The sequence below is a fragment of the Monodon monoceros genome, unplaced genomic scaffold, assembly GCF_005190385.1.
Source record: "Monodon monoceros isolate NGI ecotype Baffin Bay Population unplaced genomic scaffold, NGI_Narwhal_1 Super_Scaffold_9, whole genome shotgun sequence".
Classification (NCBI taxonomy): domain Eukaryota; kingdom Metazoa; phylum Chordata; class Mammalia; order Artiodactyla; family Monodontidae; genus Monodon; species Monodon monoceros.
Window position 1 is genome coordinate 38885408 of NW_021703786.1, and position 18567 is coordinate 38903974.

General features: G+C 59.0%; 2 protein-coding genes across 4 annotated transcripts in view; one reads left to right on the top strand and one right to left on the bottom strand.

Annotated features, from left to right (window-relative positions):
- FAM83G (family with sequence similarity 83 member G) overlaps positions 1-11807 on the bottom strand; it is a 29805-nt gene extending 17998 nt beyond the window's left edge. Inside the window, exon 1 of the mRNA XM_029211667.1 lies at positions 11252-11807. Within this exon, the coding sequence (XP_029067500.1) occupies positions 11252-11773 (522 nt within the window). The 5' untranslated portion in view covers positions 11774-11807. The remainder of the gene's footprint in view (positions 1-11251) is intronic.
- SLC5A10 (solute carrier family 5 member 10) overlaps positions 1-18567 on the top strand; it is a 55262-nt gene that overhangs the window by 28135 nt on the left and 8560 nt on the right. The window contains exon 10 of one of the 3 annotated variants that reach the window (XM_029211651.1): positions 2179-3612. The exons of the other annotated variants lie outside the window; for them this stretch is intronic. Within the exon in view, the coding sequence (XP_029067484.1) occupies positions 2179-2864 (686 nt within the window). The 3' untranslated portion in view covers positions 2865-3612. Of the gene's footprint in view, positions 1-2178; positions 3613-18567 lie in introns of those variants that run through there. 3 annotated transcript variants of the gene reach the window in all.

Genomic DNA, 18567 nt, shown 5'->3' on the forward strand with positions numbered 1-18567 from the left:
TTGCGCCTGACAACCGCTACCGCGTCCAGTCCAGACTAGAACCCAGGCCCTGCGCCCGGCCCGCAGAGCCTTCCGCCTGACAACCGCTACCGCGTCCAGTCCTCAAAAACGCCGCGAGGCACCGGTTATTACTCCCATTTTACAGACGAGGAAACTGAGGCACGGAGGGATTCACTCCCTTGTCTAATTACCTGTTTGGGTGGCCCGGCTCGCCCGTGACTCCGCAAGGTCCTCAAAGACAGCGCCCCCGCCCTGGCCCGGCACGCGGCCCGGCCTAAGGCGGCCTCGGGAGTGCTTGTCAACTCAATGTGCCAAATGGCTGGGCCTGGGAGAAGCCACAGCCCCTCCTAGACCCTCACTTTCCCCATCTGCCAAATGGGGTGTCCGCCTGGCCCGCTCCTGTGTTCTGTCCAGCTCACACATCCGCGGCTTGAGCACAGACACTAGTCCCGCCCAGAGGACAACGCCAGCCCACACGTATCCCGCGGAGGCCCCGGGCAAGGCCAGGGCCAAGACTGCGGGAAAGATGGCGGGGAGGCTGGCATCTGGGGATGTCCCCACCCCACGTGGGTCAGGAGACCGCAGCGGGCACAAGGCGGGCAGCCCGAGGCTCGCCCGTGTGAGCGCCCGGACCATATGCCCGCTTCCCAGGGGCGGGACGGCAGGCAGGTGTGTGTCCCGCACTCCAGCCTGGCGTCGCAGCACCAGCCCCCCAGCCCCGTTCCCGAGGGAAGGAGGGAGTCCAGTGGTCCCTGTGAATGCCTGACGTGAAAGCCCTCTCAGAGGTGCAGCCACAGAACCAGGAGGGGCCACACAGCCACGACAACCCTCCTGGTTCTAACCGCACAGAGCAGCAGGGTGGTGGGGCTGTGGGAGGGCGGCCGTGCCGGGAGGGGGCCGACAGCGCGGGGCCGGGTGGCGCCAGAGCAGAGGGGCCCAGGCAGGGACTGGCATCGGCACTGAGCTCTACATGCCTCAGACCCGAAGCCCTCCCCGTGTGTCTCTTGGGGGTGTGCTGGATGGGCAGGCCCTCAAAACGTGACCCTCCAGCGGCGCCCACACCTCCCTTTCCCTTCCCCACCCCCCCACCAACAGCTCCGCGGCCTCTCCACCCTGCCTCCCGCGTGGGTCCCGAACCCCCGCCTCGCTCTGTGCAGCCGGGGCTGCTCTGCGGCCTCCTTGCGTCCTCCCACCTATCCTCCCACTGATGGTTCCAGAATCCCCCAAATCTCCTTGGGATGGTAGACACCCCACCCCGTGAGAGATGCAGACGCTGGCACAGAGAGGGGAGGGGACCGGCCCCAGGTGATGGACAGTGAGGTGACAGACTCATGGTGATGCCCCGCCACGAGCACCTCCATCGCCCAGGTGCTTCCTGGGGGGCTCCAGCGCATGGGGCAGCAACCCCCCACCTGTGGCTGCCGCCCCAGCAGACACAGCCTGAAGCCCTGTAACACCCGCTGCTGGTGCTGGTGGAGGGGTGAGGGCTGCTGAAGTGGGTGCCCCCATCCTCCCCAGGACCCAGGCAAGGACAGAGTTGGAGCTCTGGGGTCCAGGCTGGGGTCTAGCTTTGGGTGAGCTGCATCCTCTCTAGGTCTCAGTTTCCTCATCTGTGAAATGGGGACGAAGGTGGATGTGATACCCAAGGCTGTCCATGCCAAGGGAGCCCTGAGTCCGTGTGTCCTGCCCGGGTGCCCCGCACAGCCTGTCTGGGCCGGCTGGAGCACCTGGCTGTGTCTAGGGGTCTGGGAGACGCAGTTCTGACCACCACACCCCACCTCCCTCTACACCACCAACCTGCGGCTCCCGCCTCGCCAGGCTGACACTCAGCCTGAGGCTTCCGGCACCCCTACAGCCGCTTTAGAGGCACCCCTTCCCCATGACCACAGAATCCATCTTGGAGCAGAGACATGCTCACAGGACCAGTGGGTAGAGCAGGGCTGGAGGACGAGGCGCAGGGGTGAGGTGGCCAGGGGTCTGCACGCAGCTGGAAGACCACTGGCCACGGGCCCAGCATATGCAGCAGCATCTCTCCCCGGGGGCCCCGACCCCACGGGGGCCCCGACCCCACGGGCCCTCCCTACACACCCCACACCCCGCTGCGGCCGCACACACAGTCCTCCCGGCTGGGTGCCTCCCTCGCCTCCTCCAAGCCAGTAACTCCTTCCCGTCCTCCAGGCCCTGACTCAAATGCTGCCACGAGCAAGTGCCACGTCTGTGTTTCTGGAGAAACGGCAGCGACCCCACCGAGTGGCATGCCGTCTCCCCAAGGCCCGGACCCTGAGACCCAGGTCGGCGTGGGCAGTTTCCCTGTGTACCTGTCCTGCCTGCCCCACCCTCCAAGGCCACGGAGACGCCTGCAGGAGGCCCAGAGGGAGCCGGCCGGGGTCTCTCCCCTCACGGTGCTCCCCAGCAGAAGGGGAGAGACACACCCCACCCGCCCTGGCGCCCAGAGGTCACCGCAGACACAGTGCACAGCAGGCAAGTCCCTGGCACTCACTGGGCCACTTTCACCACCTGGAAAAGGAGGAAGTGGGTCCGCATCTCTGGGTCTGTCTGACCCTAAGGCTCAGATGGACACAGGACGGTGGCACCACGGGCTCCAGACTGTCCTCCTGGGAAGCCGCTCGGGCCCAGGAGCCGCGCTCAGCAGACGGCAGCGGTGGCTTTCCTGCCTCCTCACTGACCCACAGTGCCCTCGGGGTGGACAGGCCGGGGGTCATCACCTCAGCGTCTCCTGCTTCCCTCTGTGCCAGCTGGAGGGCAGTGACGCACAGGAACACATAGGGCATGCTGCACACTGTCCTAAGGTGGGGACAGTGCCTTCAAGACCTGGGATTCCACTTCCAGCCACGACAGAATAATGGAGACTACACTTACCCACCTGCCTTAGCAATAAACACCAGGCAGAGTCTATGAAGCCACGGCCAACAGGCAGCACAGCAAGTGCAATGACCCCTGGCAGAAGGGAGATGAGCGAGGTCAGCTGTAGGACCGCCCCAGCCACCTCCAGGCCACGGCCGAGTCCAGTGGGCTCCCTGAGTTGAGGAGACGAAGTCTGCTCAGAGCCTGGCAGCCAGAATTTTCAGGACGGAGGAGAGGAAAGGGCTGCACAGAGCAAAGGCCAGAGACCTGCAGGGAGCTGCCTCTTGAGGCTTCAGCTGGAGACCGAGGAGCACACAAAGAGGAAGGTGCCACCGAGGCTGGGACAGGCCCACTGGAAAGGAGCAACGGCCGGTGCTCACACGGGACCAGGAGTCATTTACGTCCCCACAGCCAGAGCGCAGGCCCCTCTAACACTCAGGGCACACAGGAGGATTCTCAGAAGGATACGACCTACATGGTGGGCAAACAGGCCCTGCACCAGGGGCCAGTGAGCTTTTTCTATAAAGGCCACATAGCAAATGTCTCAGGCTTTGCAGGCCACGTGTCTCTGACACACCTCTCAACTCTGAAAACAGCCACAGACAGCTAATAAACAAATGTATACATCTCTGTTCCATTATTTACAAAAGCAGGCATAGGCTAGATTTGGTCCATAGTTTGCCAACACCTTCCCTGGACCAAATATGCTTTGGTCCCACCTAATAAAGCTTAACAGGGCTTCCCTGGTGGCGCAGTCATTGAGAGTCCGCCTGCCGATGCAGGGGACACGGGTTCGTGCCCCGGTCCGGGAAGATCCCACATGCCGCGGAGCGGCTGGGCCCGTGAGCCATGGCCGCTGAGCCTGCGCGTCCAGAGCCTGTGCTCCGCAACGGGAGAGGCCCCAACAGTGAGAGGCCCACATACCACACACACACACAAAAAGCTTAACAGCAAGCCTCAAAAGTGTTACATTGTTTCCAAGAACTGCATCCCAGAACAAAGCTCCAAAATGTTTAAAGGAAAAAACAAAACTCCCACAACATAAAATTTTCATCACATCTGGTATCCAATCAAAAATTACCAGACACACAAAGAAACAGGAAAACAATGATCCACATGAGGAAAAAAGTCTACCAAAGTGGACCCAGAATGGATACAGATGTTAGAACTGGCAGACAAAGATGGGTAAACAGTTATAACCGTATTCTGTATGTTCAAAAAGTTACTTAGAGACATGGAAGGTTTTTTAAAACAAACACCAAATTGAAACTCAAGAAGTGAAACAATTCAGCATTTAAGATGACAAATACATTGGATGGGATTAATAGCAGATTAGACGCTACAGAAGAAAGGATTAGTGAACCGGAAGACCCATCAGTAGAACACAGAGAAAAAGAGACTGAACAACCGAGACCAGAGCATCAGTGAACCTGGGTCAACTTCACAGGTCTAGAGTATGTGTAACTGGAGTCTCAGGAGGTCCTGAAGCAGAGGGTGGGGGAGAGGGGACAGGAGAGCATTTGAAAAAAATGGCCATAACATTTCCACATTTGATGGAAACTATTCATCCCCAAGCCCAGGACGTTCGATGAATTCCAAGCAGAGGAGACGTGAAGAAACAGACCACGGCACATCATAATAACATCACTTAAAATCAGTGACAAAGAGAAAATCTTAAAAGCAGCCAGAAGGGAAAAGATCATCGAATACTGAGGAACAAAGATAAGCAGATGTCTCAGAATCAACACAAGCCAGAGGACACCGGAGCAACTAAACGGAGAAACGATTAACCCAGAATTCCCTACCCAGTGAAAACAGCTTTCAAAACCAAAGACGAAAATAAGGACTTCCTCAGGGACACAAATGCTGAGAGAATTTACACAGGCCGGCCTGCACTGGAGTTGTCACCACCCCTGCACAGACAGAGGGGCTGGGGCCCCAGGGGCTGCACGTGCCCCCAGGGTGCAGCGAGGCTCAGGCTGCCCCTCGCTCACTGGGGTGTGGAGCGGAGACAGGGAGAGCACCCCTCCTGCCCCCAGCCCCCTCCTCCAGCAGCAGGGCTGGGCAGACCTGGCTGCTGTGCCTCAGTTTCCCACACTGAGACATGGCCCCACTCCCCACCCCACCCTGGTGCTAGCAGGACCTGAATGGCCTGGGGAGGAGGCCTCCTGGGAGCCCCAGCCTCCTGGGTAGATGGGGAGGGAGTCTGTGTACATGGTAACAATGCCGACCCAAGCCAGGACCAGCTTGCTAATGCTGGTACAGCTGTCCCTTTTCCCGGGGGGGGGTGGGGCAGTCACCGTCCCAGAGCCACACAATCCGCTGGTGGCAGAGGCTTCCCGTTCCTGGGCTCCTGTCTTGGAGGGGGTTCTAGCTGTGACTCCACCCACCACCTCCCAGAGGCCATCCTGGTTCTTGAAACTAAGCCCTGGCCATCAGCACTGCCTGGAGAGTCAGTGCCCGGGGCTCTGCCCCACCTTACGGGCGGGTGGGGTCTGTGGCAAAGCACCTCCCTTCTCCTCAGTCACGGGGGAGTTAGATTGGAAGACCTGTAGTCCCACCCCTCTGACGGTTATCAGCTCTGGCACCTTCCCTCTGCACTAAGACAGGAGCCTCATTAAGGCCAATTAAAGGAGCGGCAGCGGGAAAGGGGTCAAGAAGCGCACGCGCGTCCCACCCAGCCCCGTGGCGAGTCTCTGGCCTTCCCCAGATACGTCAGCCTCCTCACCACAGTCAGGAATGCTGCAGAGACCAGAGGCTGCGGAGCATGCGGTCAGCTGACCAGGGCTGTGCCCAGCGGATGAGACAGGGGCAGAAGCCCCTCCCTCTTCCTGCCAGCCCCCAGGGGCCTCGGAGTCCTCCAAGCTTCCGGGCGCAGGATCCAGCCCAGCCCACAGTCTCAGAGGATGGCACGAGCCAAGGATTTTCAAACTGGAAAATCGTAGATTCACAAATTCGAAGATGTTTAAAAGCTCAGCTTCTCCAGGATCCAAGAGCAACAGACGCTGTGGGGTCACGGAGCACCCTAAACCCCCAGGGACCGACCTGGAGAGGACTTGCCTGAGGTCACAGAGCCAGCCGGCAGGGCAGAGGCTCCTGGCTCACTGGAGCCCCACGTGCTCTCTGCTGTGTTCTCCCGAGCCCCTGCTTGAACCCTCCAGGATGGGGGGCTCACCACTTCTCCAGCCAGACTACTCCCAGAGGGGCCGCGGATGGGGACAGAGGGAAGAGAACTGAATCCGTGCCAGACACCACGCTTTTTTTCCATGTCAATCTCGCCGCAACTTTGGGGCAGGTGTTGGCATCACGTGGCACTGAGGAGGACAGGACGGAAGGTCAGAGAGGCGGAGTGGCTAACTTGGGCAACGTGGCCGGGGTCCTGTGATACGAGAAAGACTGTCTTCCCACCACCGCCCCACGTGGCATTTAATCTGGGAAGGGCGTGAGCCTGGGGATCACCAGGGCCTCGTGAAGAAGGCTGGTGTGGCCCACCGGCTGGGCCTGCCTGGACGTGGGAAATGGTCCCAATAGGGCGCAGTCCTGCCCCCGCACTGAGCATTCTCATGACTGTTACTGCCTTAATTAAGACAAGTGCCCGATCCCCATTTTACAAATGAAGAATGTGAGGCCCAAGGTCATGCGGCAAGGGGCCGGGTGAACCAGGGGCCTCTGAGAGGACTGCCCACCTCTGCTGGTCAAGGGTGAGGACCCTCGGCTGCAGGGCGAGCCTGCCGGACCAAGGAGACCAGGAGCTCAGTCTAGACCTGCCACCCAAGACTCTGGTGTGACCTTCAGCAGGCCCTGGCGCACTTTGAACCTCGGTATCATCATCTATGATGTGAGTGTGACGACAGGCCCTGCCTCCCGGGGTCGTGGGAGGGAGGGCAGTGCCGGCCGGGGTGGGGCTACCGCCTGGGCGCCCCAGGAGCCTGGCGTGCACCCAGCCCAGAGGTGCCAGCCCTCCTTGCTGGCAGAGCCGCTTCTGACTCCCCAGACTCAATTAAGACGCAAACACCGCTGGTAGGAAGCCTTTGGAGAGGACGGGAGGCCGACCCCTGGGATTATGTTATCAGATGGTTCGCCACCTGGCAGGTGGGGCTCCGGGCTGGGAAGTGCTCCCCAGACCCACTGCATGAGGCTGCGCGGGCGCTGCCCCTCTGGGCTCCAGTGTGTCCCTGGGAACAGTCCACTGGGCCGCCCCTGGGACCTCTCAGGGCGTCGAGGCTGTGCTGGTACCGCCTGCTTGGGGACAGCAAGAGCCCCCCTCCTGGTCCCAGGGGCCTTGGCCCCCCATGACCCTGTGCTCACCAGACTTCTGCCCCTGCCGGAGCCCAGAGTCTAGGAGCCTCGTGAAAATGCTTTTACTGCCCTGAGTCAAGCTGGGGGCCCGCAGCAAGGCTCCACGGCTCCCAAGAGGGGCAGGGCTCAGAAAGAACATCCAAGACGCTGCTTCTCCAGAGAAACGGGGGCTCATTGACCTCAGAGCTGGGCTCTGGGCCAGCTCCTCCAGGGATCGGCTCGGCTCTGTGAGCCCCTCTAAGCCTCAGTTTCCTCACCCGCACGGAAGGGACGATGCCTGACGCCATGGAGTTGGGAGGATCCAGGCAGGGAAGGTGCCCGCTCAGCACCTCATGTACAGCTGGTATTTCATAAACGCCTCATTAAGTTCTTTTATTCTCCTGGGGCCAAGCCGTGAGCCAGGACTGCAGTGTGGGAAGGCAGGGGCCTGACAGGAGAGACGTGGGGCCAGGTGGGCATTGTGGAACCTGCTTCCAGGCCCTTCCTGCTGTGTGGCCCTGGGCAAGAAACTTAATGCCCCTGGCCTGGCAGGCACGAGCTCCGGGTGCTGGTCCAGCCTTCACCACTCACTCTCCTTCGTGCTCCCCCAGTTTCCTCACGCGCACACGATCCACCCCTGCCCCTGGGGTCCCTGGTGAAGGGGTTCAGGGGGGTGGAGTGGTGCTTAGCATCTCCTGGATCAACAACTTGCTAGAGCATCTACCCCCTTTTCTGGCCGAGGCAGGCCCTCCCCAGTCCCAGCCCAACCCAGTCCAGCCTCACCCCTCTTGCAGAGGCTGCAGCAGCCTAGGCGTGATGCTACAGGCCCGGCCTCTGGTATGCAGTTGGAACCCCACGGCAGGTTTTTCCCTGGATAAATCACTGGCTCCCGGGGGCTGGGGGAGGGGCAAGCAGCTGACCTTCCATCTCTGGGGCCTGCTCAGGGCCCTGGACCCACTGGTCTTCGTCCCAGAGGAGTCCAGAAGGACAGGGCAGCAGGGTGTCAGAGCTGAAGGGATCCTTAAGAGGCTTCAATGCCTATACCCATTTTACAGATGGGATGACTGGGGCTTGTGCCAGGTCACACAGTGGTGGAGGCAGAGCAGGGACCTGACCCCAGCACCCCTGGCTCCTGGCACTGTGGCCCATTAGTTCCAGTCTAATCTCCTGGGAAATGGGGGGACTCAGCGTTAGCCTTGATGGGAACACAGCCGCTCCCGGCGGGGACGGGCTGAATGTGTGCTGTGTCACTTCCCTGCCCCAGGGTCGGCCCGCTGTGCTGACGACAGGCCAGGCTGAGGAGGCGGTGGGCTGGGCCGCCCTGACTCAGCACCACCAGTTCCAGCCCAGGCGCCCTGGTGGGCAGGGGGCCAGCATCTTGTCCAGGCAGCTGGACAGCGGGATCCCCATCCCGGTGGGGGAGAGAGGCCACTGTCCCTGCATTGGTACTGGGGGTGAGAGGAGGATGCGGGGGTGAGGGGAAAAGAGGTGATTCACGGGGAGAGATAAGGTAAGGAGAGCTCCCAGCAGACAGGCGGGCAGCCCAGGCAAAACACCCTGTCAGCATCCATCAGCGTCACAGCCCGGCCCCTGGGAGCCTGGGAAGCAGCAGAGCAGGGGAGATGGGAGGGTTGCAGGTAGCTTGGATGAGCTGCCCCTCCCTGCCCTGCCTCTCACTGCATCCTGCCAAGGCCAGGGCAGGACAGGCAGGGGACCTGTCCTAGAGTCTGAGGACAACACAGGTCTGGTCCCTCCCCACTCCTCCACCCGAGAGCTAACCAGGTGACCTTGGCAGGGGTTCACCAGTGCGGCCTCAGTTACTACATCTTAAAAATGGAACAGATGACGCTACACGAGATTATATAGTGCCCGGCACTCAATGAACAGCACCTCCGGTTATCAGGGCAGCCCGTAAACACACACACACCCCACACTGGCCATGGGCCCCAGGGTGGACATGGCAGGGAAGATGCAGGCTGGAAAGCAGGGGACAGATGTGAACAAATCCCCGTCCTCTGCCCTTGGTGTCCCCGTCTGAGAGGAGGCACTTGGCCTCTGAGGGCCCCTCCTGTTGGGCCTGTGGCTCCCTGCTGTCTGAGCGTGGGGGCAGGGGTGGCATCAGTGAGCCTCCCTCTAGGAGGGATGAAAGCAGGGGGCAATGCCCACCTGTCCCACCTGTTGGGGGCTGCAGGACAGCACCAACTGGGACCACACAGACCGGGGTTCAGATCTGGGATGGACTTCCTCCTGGCTGTCACCTTACACAGGTGATGCCGATAATCTTGGGGGGCTTTTGTGGGGAGCATATTAAGTTATGGGGGGGCATGGGACTGCATGGGGTGGCTGGGTCTCAGCTCCGGCCATAAAGACGAGAGACGTAGGGAGGAGGCCCCGGTGCCCAGCATGGCCTCAGGCTCCCCTATCTGGCCCCATCACTGGGCCAGGCCGTCTGTCTTTCTGTCTGGGGGAGATTAGACTCTCCAGCTGTTCCTGTGCCTTCTGGGATCTGGGATCTGCCTCTGTCCTACTCCTGGTGGGGAGCAGGGCCATGGGGGGCGGGGAGGAGCCCGGGCACCGCAGGTCAAGTCCCCACCCAGGGCCTCAACTTCCCCGGTTTTAAAAAGGGAGAGGAGGCTGGGTAATGGGATCCCAACAGGCCCTCCCGGGGGACTGGGTCCCATGACCTCCAGCCAGGCGCCCACGTCAGCAGCACCGTCCTACCCCACAGCAGGAGTGGTGTGGGTTATTCAGCCTGAAAACGGTGAAGGCCCCTCCCCGCCTTCCTCCACCTCTTTCTCACTCAGTCACCGGACTCCATCCTCACAGCTTTCATCCTCGCCACCTCCATTTTACAGACCAGAAACCCGAAGCCCCAAAGCTGCCTGGGACCAGGCCAAGGGCCAGGCTCCCCAACACAGGCTATCCGACCCGGCCAGGCCCTTCGGGGGACAGGGACTCCACCTTTCTGGAAACTTAAGCCATGGCCACCTTGTCAGCTCCTACCCACTTCTGTTCTCTGTGCCCAAGAGCTCCCCTGGCCCCTGTCTGTCCTCCAGGACGGTCCCCAAAGCCACCGTTTGGGTCTTGAGCAGACCCAGAAGACTGAAAGTGTTAAACGGCTAGAAATACCTCGTCCCACAAGCCAAGGCCAGGACAGAACTGCTGAGCACTCACTGCTCTCTCCTGAGCCCAGACCTGGCTTCAGAAGCCTCCTCAACACAGCTCACGAGGCAGGCCTTATCAGTCATCTCAGAATGTGCTTTGAAACCACGGAAGCGTGAAGAAGCACCCGCTCACCAGCCAAGGCCTGGCTGTCTGCCAGGGGCGAGACCCCTTCTCAGAACGCGTGTCAGTGTGCCAGACGAATGGCTACCCACGCCGGCACACTGCACAGCTCGGCAGGGGTCGCTCCAGGGGAGGTCCGGACAACGCTTGAGGTTCCTCCAGTCCAGGCAAACGACCCTCTTCTGGACTCGCTCCGCTCCCACCCCTGAGGTCCGCACCATCGCCATCCCTCACATCCCAGCCTGGAAAGGTTCTGCCATTGCAAAGCTCACCGAGAGGCTCAGGGAGGGTCACCCAGCGCGGCCAGGAAGCAGGCACGCTTGAACTTGGATCTCCAAGCCAGCCTCAGACGGACTCAGGCTACCTCTTAGTCTCCATGCCTACCTCCCGCCCCAGCCTCTCTCCGCCACCCTACAGAAGCATCGCCAGAAAGCTCCCGGCATGTAGGCGCGTGTGCCTGGGAGCCTCCTGCTTCTCAGGTGTGAATCAGAGCCATCCCGAGGGGCAGTGAGAGAAAGCCGTGAGAGAAAGCCGCGTGATCTTCCCTGCCCCACCCCATCGCAGCACCTTCGTCTGGGGAACCTGCTCGCCAGGTCTGGGGAAGTCAGCAGCACCCCCCAACAATGCACAAAGGCCCTTTGAGATGGGGCGGCCGCTGTCACCTTTCAGAGGACCCAGGGGCCCTACCCCTCTGCAAAGAAACCAAGGAGCCCCGTGAAGGCAGGAGGGGAGGCAGCCAACAGACCAGGCTGGGCTCTGAGTGAGAGTGTGCTCGGCGCCGGCGAGGCTGCCGCTTCCTCTCCGGGGACTGGCGCTGGCTCACCTTCTGGGCCTGGCTGACCATCTTGCGCACCACCTCCTTGATGTGGGCCTGCCCGTCGATGGGGGGCTGCATGTAGACGCTGGCCCGGGTCACACCCCGGTAGGCGATGGTGTCCGGCCAGCCCAGGTCCAGCTTTGGGATGGAGCGGTCAGACTTCTGGGGCCAGTACTCCAGCGAGGGCAGCGGCTCGGCCTCGGTGCGGGCCCCCCCTTCCCCGCTGCCCTCCTCGCCGTCACCGAGCTCGCCGTCCTCGGGCCCCCGGGGCTGGCCGCTGGCCCGGGGGTCCTCGGAGCCGGGGTCATACACCTCAATGGTCTCCACGATGCGCCTGAGCTCCAGCTCCGAGAGGAAGTCGCGGATGTTCTCCCGCTTCAGCACCTCATAGAAGGCGTCGGGGCCGCGGGCCACCAAGGCCTCCAGCGCCAGCCGCTGCCCCTCGCTGTAGAAGAACTCGGGTTTGGCCTCGCTGGAGCGCCAGTTGACGTGGCTGTCGTCCAAGCACTGCACCTGGGAGAAGGCCATGGCGGGCGCCTCTGCCGCGGGCTGGACGCACGCTCAGCAGGTCTGGAGCCCGGTCGCCGGCCTGGCGCAGCGCGTTCTGGGGCCTCCCGCCGCCGCCGCCGCCGCCGCCGCCGCCGCCGCCGCCGCCGCCGATCCTCTGCCCCCGGGAGCCTGCGGGAGGGGCGGGCCGCAGGGTCGGGTCAGAGCGCAGGCGGGGCCGCGGAGGGGCGGCCGCGCGGAGGAGGGGCCGGCGGGGGGTGTGTGTGGGCGGCACGCCTCCCGCCCCGGGTGCCGGAACCTGCAGGGGACGGGGGCCGGCGTCTCAGAGGATTTCTGGAGCTGCCGGAGGTCCAGGGCGACCTCTGGGGGGAACTAGGCCAGGAAGGGGACTTCCCAGAAGTTTCCTAGAGGGGCAGGAGGTCGTCCGCTCTCCGACGACCTCTGGCCCTGCTCGGCGGCGCCCCGCATCCCGAGGGCTTGCGGGATGGGATGGGGTCTCGAAAGCCCCCGGCGCCGCGATCGGCAGCCCGAGGGCCCTGTGCGGAGGAGGCTCGGGGCAGCGCGCCGGCGGGCGGGTCGCCGGGGGGCCCGGGGTCGGGGGCGCGGGCCAGGTCTCGCTTACCGGGCGGCGCGGGCGGAGCGGGTGCACAGGCGGCCTGTGACTCAGTGCCGCCTCGCCCACCCCGCTGCCGCCACCTGCGGTGACGTGAGACCGGGGGCGGAGCCGGAAACCGATTCACCCCTACCCGCGACGGACACAGACGTTGGGCGGTGTGTGTCTGTCTCCTCCGCTGCCACCAGCCCCAGGTAGCCGAATTCTGAACGGCTCAGGGACCCAAGTCCAAGAGCTCCTGGAACATCGCAGCCCAGACAGGGGCAGTGTTCTTCCTGAGGACACACAGCAAGTCAACGGCCTTAGCACACCCAGCCCCCAGCCTGTTGGTAACCCTGGTCCCACCCTAACTGTGTCCAGTTTCCCAAGCGGGACGGAAGTCCATGCAGATGCTCAGCTGTCCAGTTGCGGAAGTAGGGTCGGGACCGGGCTGGGAGCCACCAAGGCAGAGGTGGGGCAGGTCTGACCCGACCTCAGGAGCCTGCAAAGAGCCTGGTGTGGATAGAGCAGGTACCCAGTTCTAGGTCCCAGCCCCGCTCCCTTCTGGGAGCCCTGCCCAGCCAGGACTGGTCCCGCATGATGAACCCGGGGGCAGGGAGGGCCTCAGAGGGTGGCTGTGGGCTGGGGTCAGGTCCAGCCCTCTGCCCTGCGTCCTGAGGCTTAGGACCCCGGTTCTGGGGGCGTGTGGGGACCACATCTGAAAGCAGGCTGCCAGGGTGGGGACAGCAAAGCCCACGAAACCTGGCCTGACAACGGCCCGCATCCCGCTGCGTGCCACGGGCAGCCAGCCAGGCACCTGGCCCAGTCCTGCCACCACCATCACCTCGCCTGCCCTGCATGGAGCTGCTTTGTGCTCACCTGGGATTGGGGCCCCGAGGACACTTCTCTTGCTGCCGAGGGCCAGCTGTTGATGTCACTGGGCCTGGGCCCATGAACCCCCCTCCCCCAGGACCCTCACCACCATCCATCTGCCTGTCAGCGTCTTCCCTGGGTCTGCTGCCTCGAGCAGTGGTGCGGTGTCCCAGCCCCAGCATGCCTGTGGTCCCCATCGCTGACCCCTCTAGTCCTGCACTCCACCCTGGCCCGGGGGCTTCGCAATGTGTCTGAACATAGTGCCCCCAGCCCCTCCCAGGTACATGCACACACACCTGCATCCCCCCGCCCCCGCCCCTGCACATGGTCAGAAGGGGGAGGAAGGTGGTCCCAGGGCCAAGCACTGCCCTGGGAGTCCTGAAGCCTGACTTACAGCCTCTGCCACTGGGGATCTAGACAAGACCTTCTCTGGCCTCAGCTTCTCCTTTTTTTCTTCCCCTGCACGGAGGCCCTGGGGCTCATGAAGGGAGTCCTGGCTCTCAGGGCTGAAGGGCCTCCAGCCCTCCAGCTGCCTGCCCATAATTATAGATTCACGGAAAGCTGTTAAAAAAAACCAACAGAGAGCTTGCATGCACCCTTCACCCAGTTTCCCCCCATGGTGTCATCTTGCATAACCATAGCGTAGTAATACCACAGCCAGAAATCTTGTTCCGATTTCACCAGTTTACGTGTGCTTGTTTCTGTGCGTGTGTGTAGATGTGTGCAACCTTATCACATGTGTACGTTTTTTGTAACCACTATCACAATCAAGATGCAGAGCTGTCCCTCTACAGCCAAACCCACACCTCCATCCCTAACCCTGGCCGCCACTGATCTGTTCTCTGGTGATTCATCCGGGTTGGTGTGTATGGCTGTGTTCCTTTCTGTTGCTGCCTGGTACTCCATGGTATTCTAGTCTCTGTTTCTACGAGTTTGGCATTTTCAGCTTCCACATATAAGGGATATCATACAGTATTTATCTTTCTCTGACTTATTTCACTTAGCATAACACCCTCGAGGTCCATCCACGTTGTTGCAAATGGCAGGATGTCTTTCCTTCTCATGGCTGAATAATATTTTCTTATATATGTAAACGTCACAGTTTCTTTATCCGTTTATTATAAGTACTGAAGGACACTTAGATTGTTTCCGTATCTTGGCTATAGTGAATAATGCTGCAGTGAACAGGAGTGCAGATATCTTTTTGAGGTGGTGATTTCATTTCCTTAAAATATGTAACCTAGATGCAGGATTGCTGGATCATATGGTAGTTCTATTTATAATTTTTTAAGGAACCCCCATGCTGTTTCCATAGTAGCTGCACCCATTTACACTCCCACCAACGATGTACAAGTGTTTCCTTTTCTTCACATCCTGGCCAACTCTTGTTATCTCTTGTCTTTTTGATAATAGCCATTCTTGCAGGTGTGATGATTTCCCTGATGATTAGCGATGTTGTACAAGTATTTTTCATGTACCTGTTGGCCATTTGTACGTCTCCTTTGGAAAAAATGTCTGTTCAGTTCCTCTGCCCATCTTTAAATCAGATTTCTGGGGTCTGTTTGTGGGTTTTTGTTTTTGCTGTTGAGTTTTAGGAGTTCTTTACGTATTCTGGATCTTAACCTTTTATCAGACACACAATTCGCAAATATTTCCTCCCATTCTGTATGTTGCCTTTTCATTTTGTTGATTGTTTCGTTTGATGTGCAGAAACTTTTCAGTTTGATGAAGTCCCACTTGTTTTCTACTTGTTTGTTTTGGGGGTTTTTTGTTTGTTTTTGGCTTTCTTTGCATTTGCTTTTAGTGTCAAATCCAAAAGAATCATTGCCAAGACTGATGTCAAGGAGCTACCACCTATGTTTTCTTCTAGGTGTTTCACAATTCCTGGTCTTTTTTCAAATCTTTAAGCCATTTTGAGTTGATTTCTGCATGTGGTGTGAGATAGGGGTCCAGTTTCATTCTTTTGCCTGTGGCTGTCCAGTTTTCCCAACACCCATTTGTTGCAGAGACTGTCCTTTCCGCATCGTATATTCTTGGCTCCTTTGTCGTAAATCAGTTGACCATATATGCGAGGGGTTTATTTCTGTTCTGTTCCATTGATCTGTGTGTCTGTTTTTGTGCCAATACCACACTATTTTGATTACTATAGCTTTGTGATTTGGTTTGAAATTGGGGAGTGTGATGTCTCCAGCTTTGTTTTTCTTTCTTAAGGTCCCAGATCTTTTATGGCTACTCAGGATCTTTTATGGCTCCGTACAAATATTTTAGGATGGTTTTTGCTACCTCTGTGAAAAATATCATTGGGTTGTTTTTTTTGTGTTTTTTTTTTTTGCGGTACGCGGGCCTCTCACTGCTGTGGCCTCTCCCATTGAGGAGCATAGGCTCCGGACGCGCAGGCTCAGCGGCCGTGGCTCACGGGCCCAGCCACTCTGTGGCATGCGGGATCCTCCCGGACCGGGGCACGAACCCATTGTCCCCTGCATCGGCAGGCGGACTCTCAACCACTGCGCCACCAGGGAAGCCCTCATTGGTATTTTGATAGCGATTGCACTGAATCTGTAGATCACTTTGGACGTTTTAACAATATTAATTCTGCTAATCCATGAGCATGGAATATTTTTTTGTGTCTTCTTCAATTACTTTCAGCGTCTTACAGTTTTCAGTGTACAAACCTTTCACCTCCTTGGGTTAAATTTTTTCCTAGGTATTTTGTTCTTTTTTATGCTACTGTAAATGGGATTGTTTTCTTAATTCCTTTTTCTGATAGTTCATTGTTAGTGTATAGAAACACAGCTGGTTTTATGTATGGATCTTGTTTCCTGCGACTTTACTGAATTTGCTTCTGCAGCTTTTCTTTTCATCCTTCCCACAGGTGTTTTATGCAGAGCAAAAGCTTTAGTTGTTGTTGTTTTTTTAAATAAGTATTTATCTATTTATATTTTGGCTGTGCTGGGTCTTAGTTGCGGCACACGGGATCTTTTAGTTGAAGCATGCGGACTTCTCAGTTGCAGCATGTGAACTCTTAGTTGCGGCATGCATGGGGGATCTAGGTCCCCGACCAGGGATCGAACCCGGGCCCCCTGCATTGGGGGTGTGGAGTCTTACCCACTGGACCACCAGGGAAGTCCCAAAGCTTTAGTTTTGATGAGTTCTATTTTATCAAGTTCTCATTTAAGGGATTACGCTTTTGACGTTAAGTCTAAAAACTCTTCACCTTGCCCTAGGTTCCGAAGATATCCTCCTACTTTTTTCCTAGAAGTCTGATAGTTCTACATTTAAATCTGTGATCTATTTTGAGTTAATTTTTTTGTGTAAGGTATGAAATTTAGATTGAAGTTGATTTGTTGGCCTATGGATGTCCCCAGAAGGGTTTCACAGAGAAAGAAATAGCCCCAGAGAATAAATACCCAGGATCACATAGTAAGGGATTGGGAGAACTGGACTCAGAGCCAGGTCTGTGTGCTCCCTCCTGTGATATCAGCATCTGAACTGGCTCCCAGGGATAAGCCAGGCTTGCTTGGGAGTGGGGAGCACCTTGATTACCCCTCGGGGTGGTGTGTCCAATGACCAGCTTGGAAGAGGGTCATTTAGTCAGTCAACAAACACAGGCAGAACCTGCCACCCATTGGCTTGTGCCGTGCGCTGTTGGAGTCCGGGCTTCTCCATGGGCCTCATGGTCACAGTCTATCGAGAGGCAGGAAGGACACAAGTCACAGAGTTATTGGTGCCGTGGAGGGTGTTTCCTCAAAGCCTGTAGAGCCCAGACATCCACAACGAGCTGGGAGGAATCAGTATGAGCTCCCTGGGTTTGAGAAGGGTGTTCCAGGGAGAGGGTACAGAGGCCCAGAGTTGAGGGTGAAATTTTGGCAGTGGTCCAGGTGGCCAAGTGGGCAGAGGCTGTAGTGCACAGTTAGAGTCCCCTGATCCCTCCTGCAGGGGATGGAGGCCACAGGAGGCTGTGAGCAGGGAGGATAGTGGGCAGAGTCACGGTTTTAGGGGAGGTGGGTTAGAGGGGGGAGGTGGTGCAGCTCCCCTGGTCCCCAAGCCCAGTGGCTGGACTTGGCATTGGCCGCAGGGAGTGAGGACGTGGGGGGCAAGGAGAGAGGCAGCCCTCAGGCTTCTGGCGTGGGCCCCGGCTGGGTAGGGGTGCTGATGTCAAGGTGGAGCCCAGCGGGGAGCTCCCAGGCCCGTGGAATCCGGTACTCAGGCAAGGCCAGGCCCCTTGCCCAGTCCCCTGGTCCCCCTGGCCTGGGGCTGCTGCCTCCTGAGTTGGCACAAATGGGAGACTTTGTTTAGGTGGCAGCACCTCTGCTGCTGTCACAAAGGAGAGGTGGTTCTTGCTTGCTGCTTAGGCTGGCAAGCCTGAGGCGCCCAGAGGCCAGGCCCCGTCCTGGCAGCCTGGAATGGGCTGCAACCCAGGCAGAATCTCCTGACTTGGCCTTTCTGAGCCATCATGTGGCCGTGACGCATCACCCGTCCCTCCCAGGAGGGCTGAGTCCTCCCGGTGCCAGAGCCAGCCAGTCCAAGCCCAGAACCTGTCACGAGGGACCTGTCACCTGCCCCCACCTGAACCCCAGTGGCCCCAGAGTCCCACCGTGGGACCCCAGGCTCTGTCCCGGGTCTGACTATGTGTCCTCGGAAAGCTATGCCCTTTCTGCTCCTGAGTTCTCTCATATGCATAGCTGTGGGTGGGAGGTGGTAGGGTAGGGCAGCTGGATCAAACAGTGCCTGAACTCCTCCATAGCTCTTTGTGGGGTCCTTTCTCCCTTTCCTCCTCTCCTTCTGTGCCTTTCCCCTTGTTCCCAACCATTCACTTGTTTACGCATTCATTCATTTACAACTGTTCACAGAGCATCTCCTTTGGGCCCAGCCCTGGACAGGGAGACACCTGGGAGAGGAGATGATTCGAAGCCAGTGTCCACCCTTGCGGAGCTCCCAGTCTGGTGGAGGGCGTAAAATATGCAAACAAACAATTGTGATTCAACCCTGGGCTTTAGGAGCCCTTGGGAGGAAGCTACTCTGCCTTAGCGGGTGGGGACGAGCTGTGGAAGGCTTCGGAGAGCAAGCCCTTCGCAGCAGGCCATGAAGAGGGAGGTGAGCGAGGGTAGGGACAGAGCAGCAGGAGGAGACTGCATCTGCAAAGGCACAGAGGCGTCAGCATGCTGGGCGTGTGTGAAAAACTGCAAGCAGGTCGGGGTGGCCAATGCGCGGTGCTGGGATGACCGGACCTGGGACCAGTTGTCCAGGGCCTTGAATGTCATGGCGGGGAGGGGGTTCCTGAGAAGTAAGTGATGTGAGCCAAGCGGTGACTTTGGAAGGATGGAGAGGATGGAAGGGAGGCCGTGAGGAG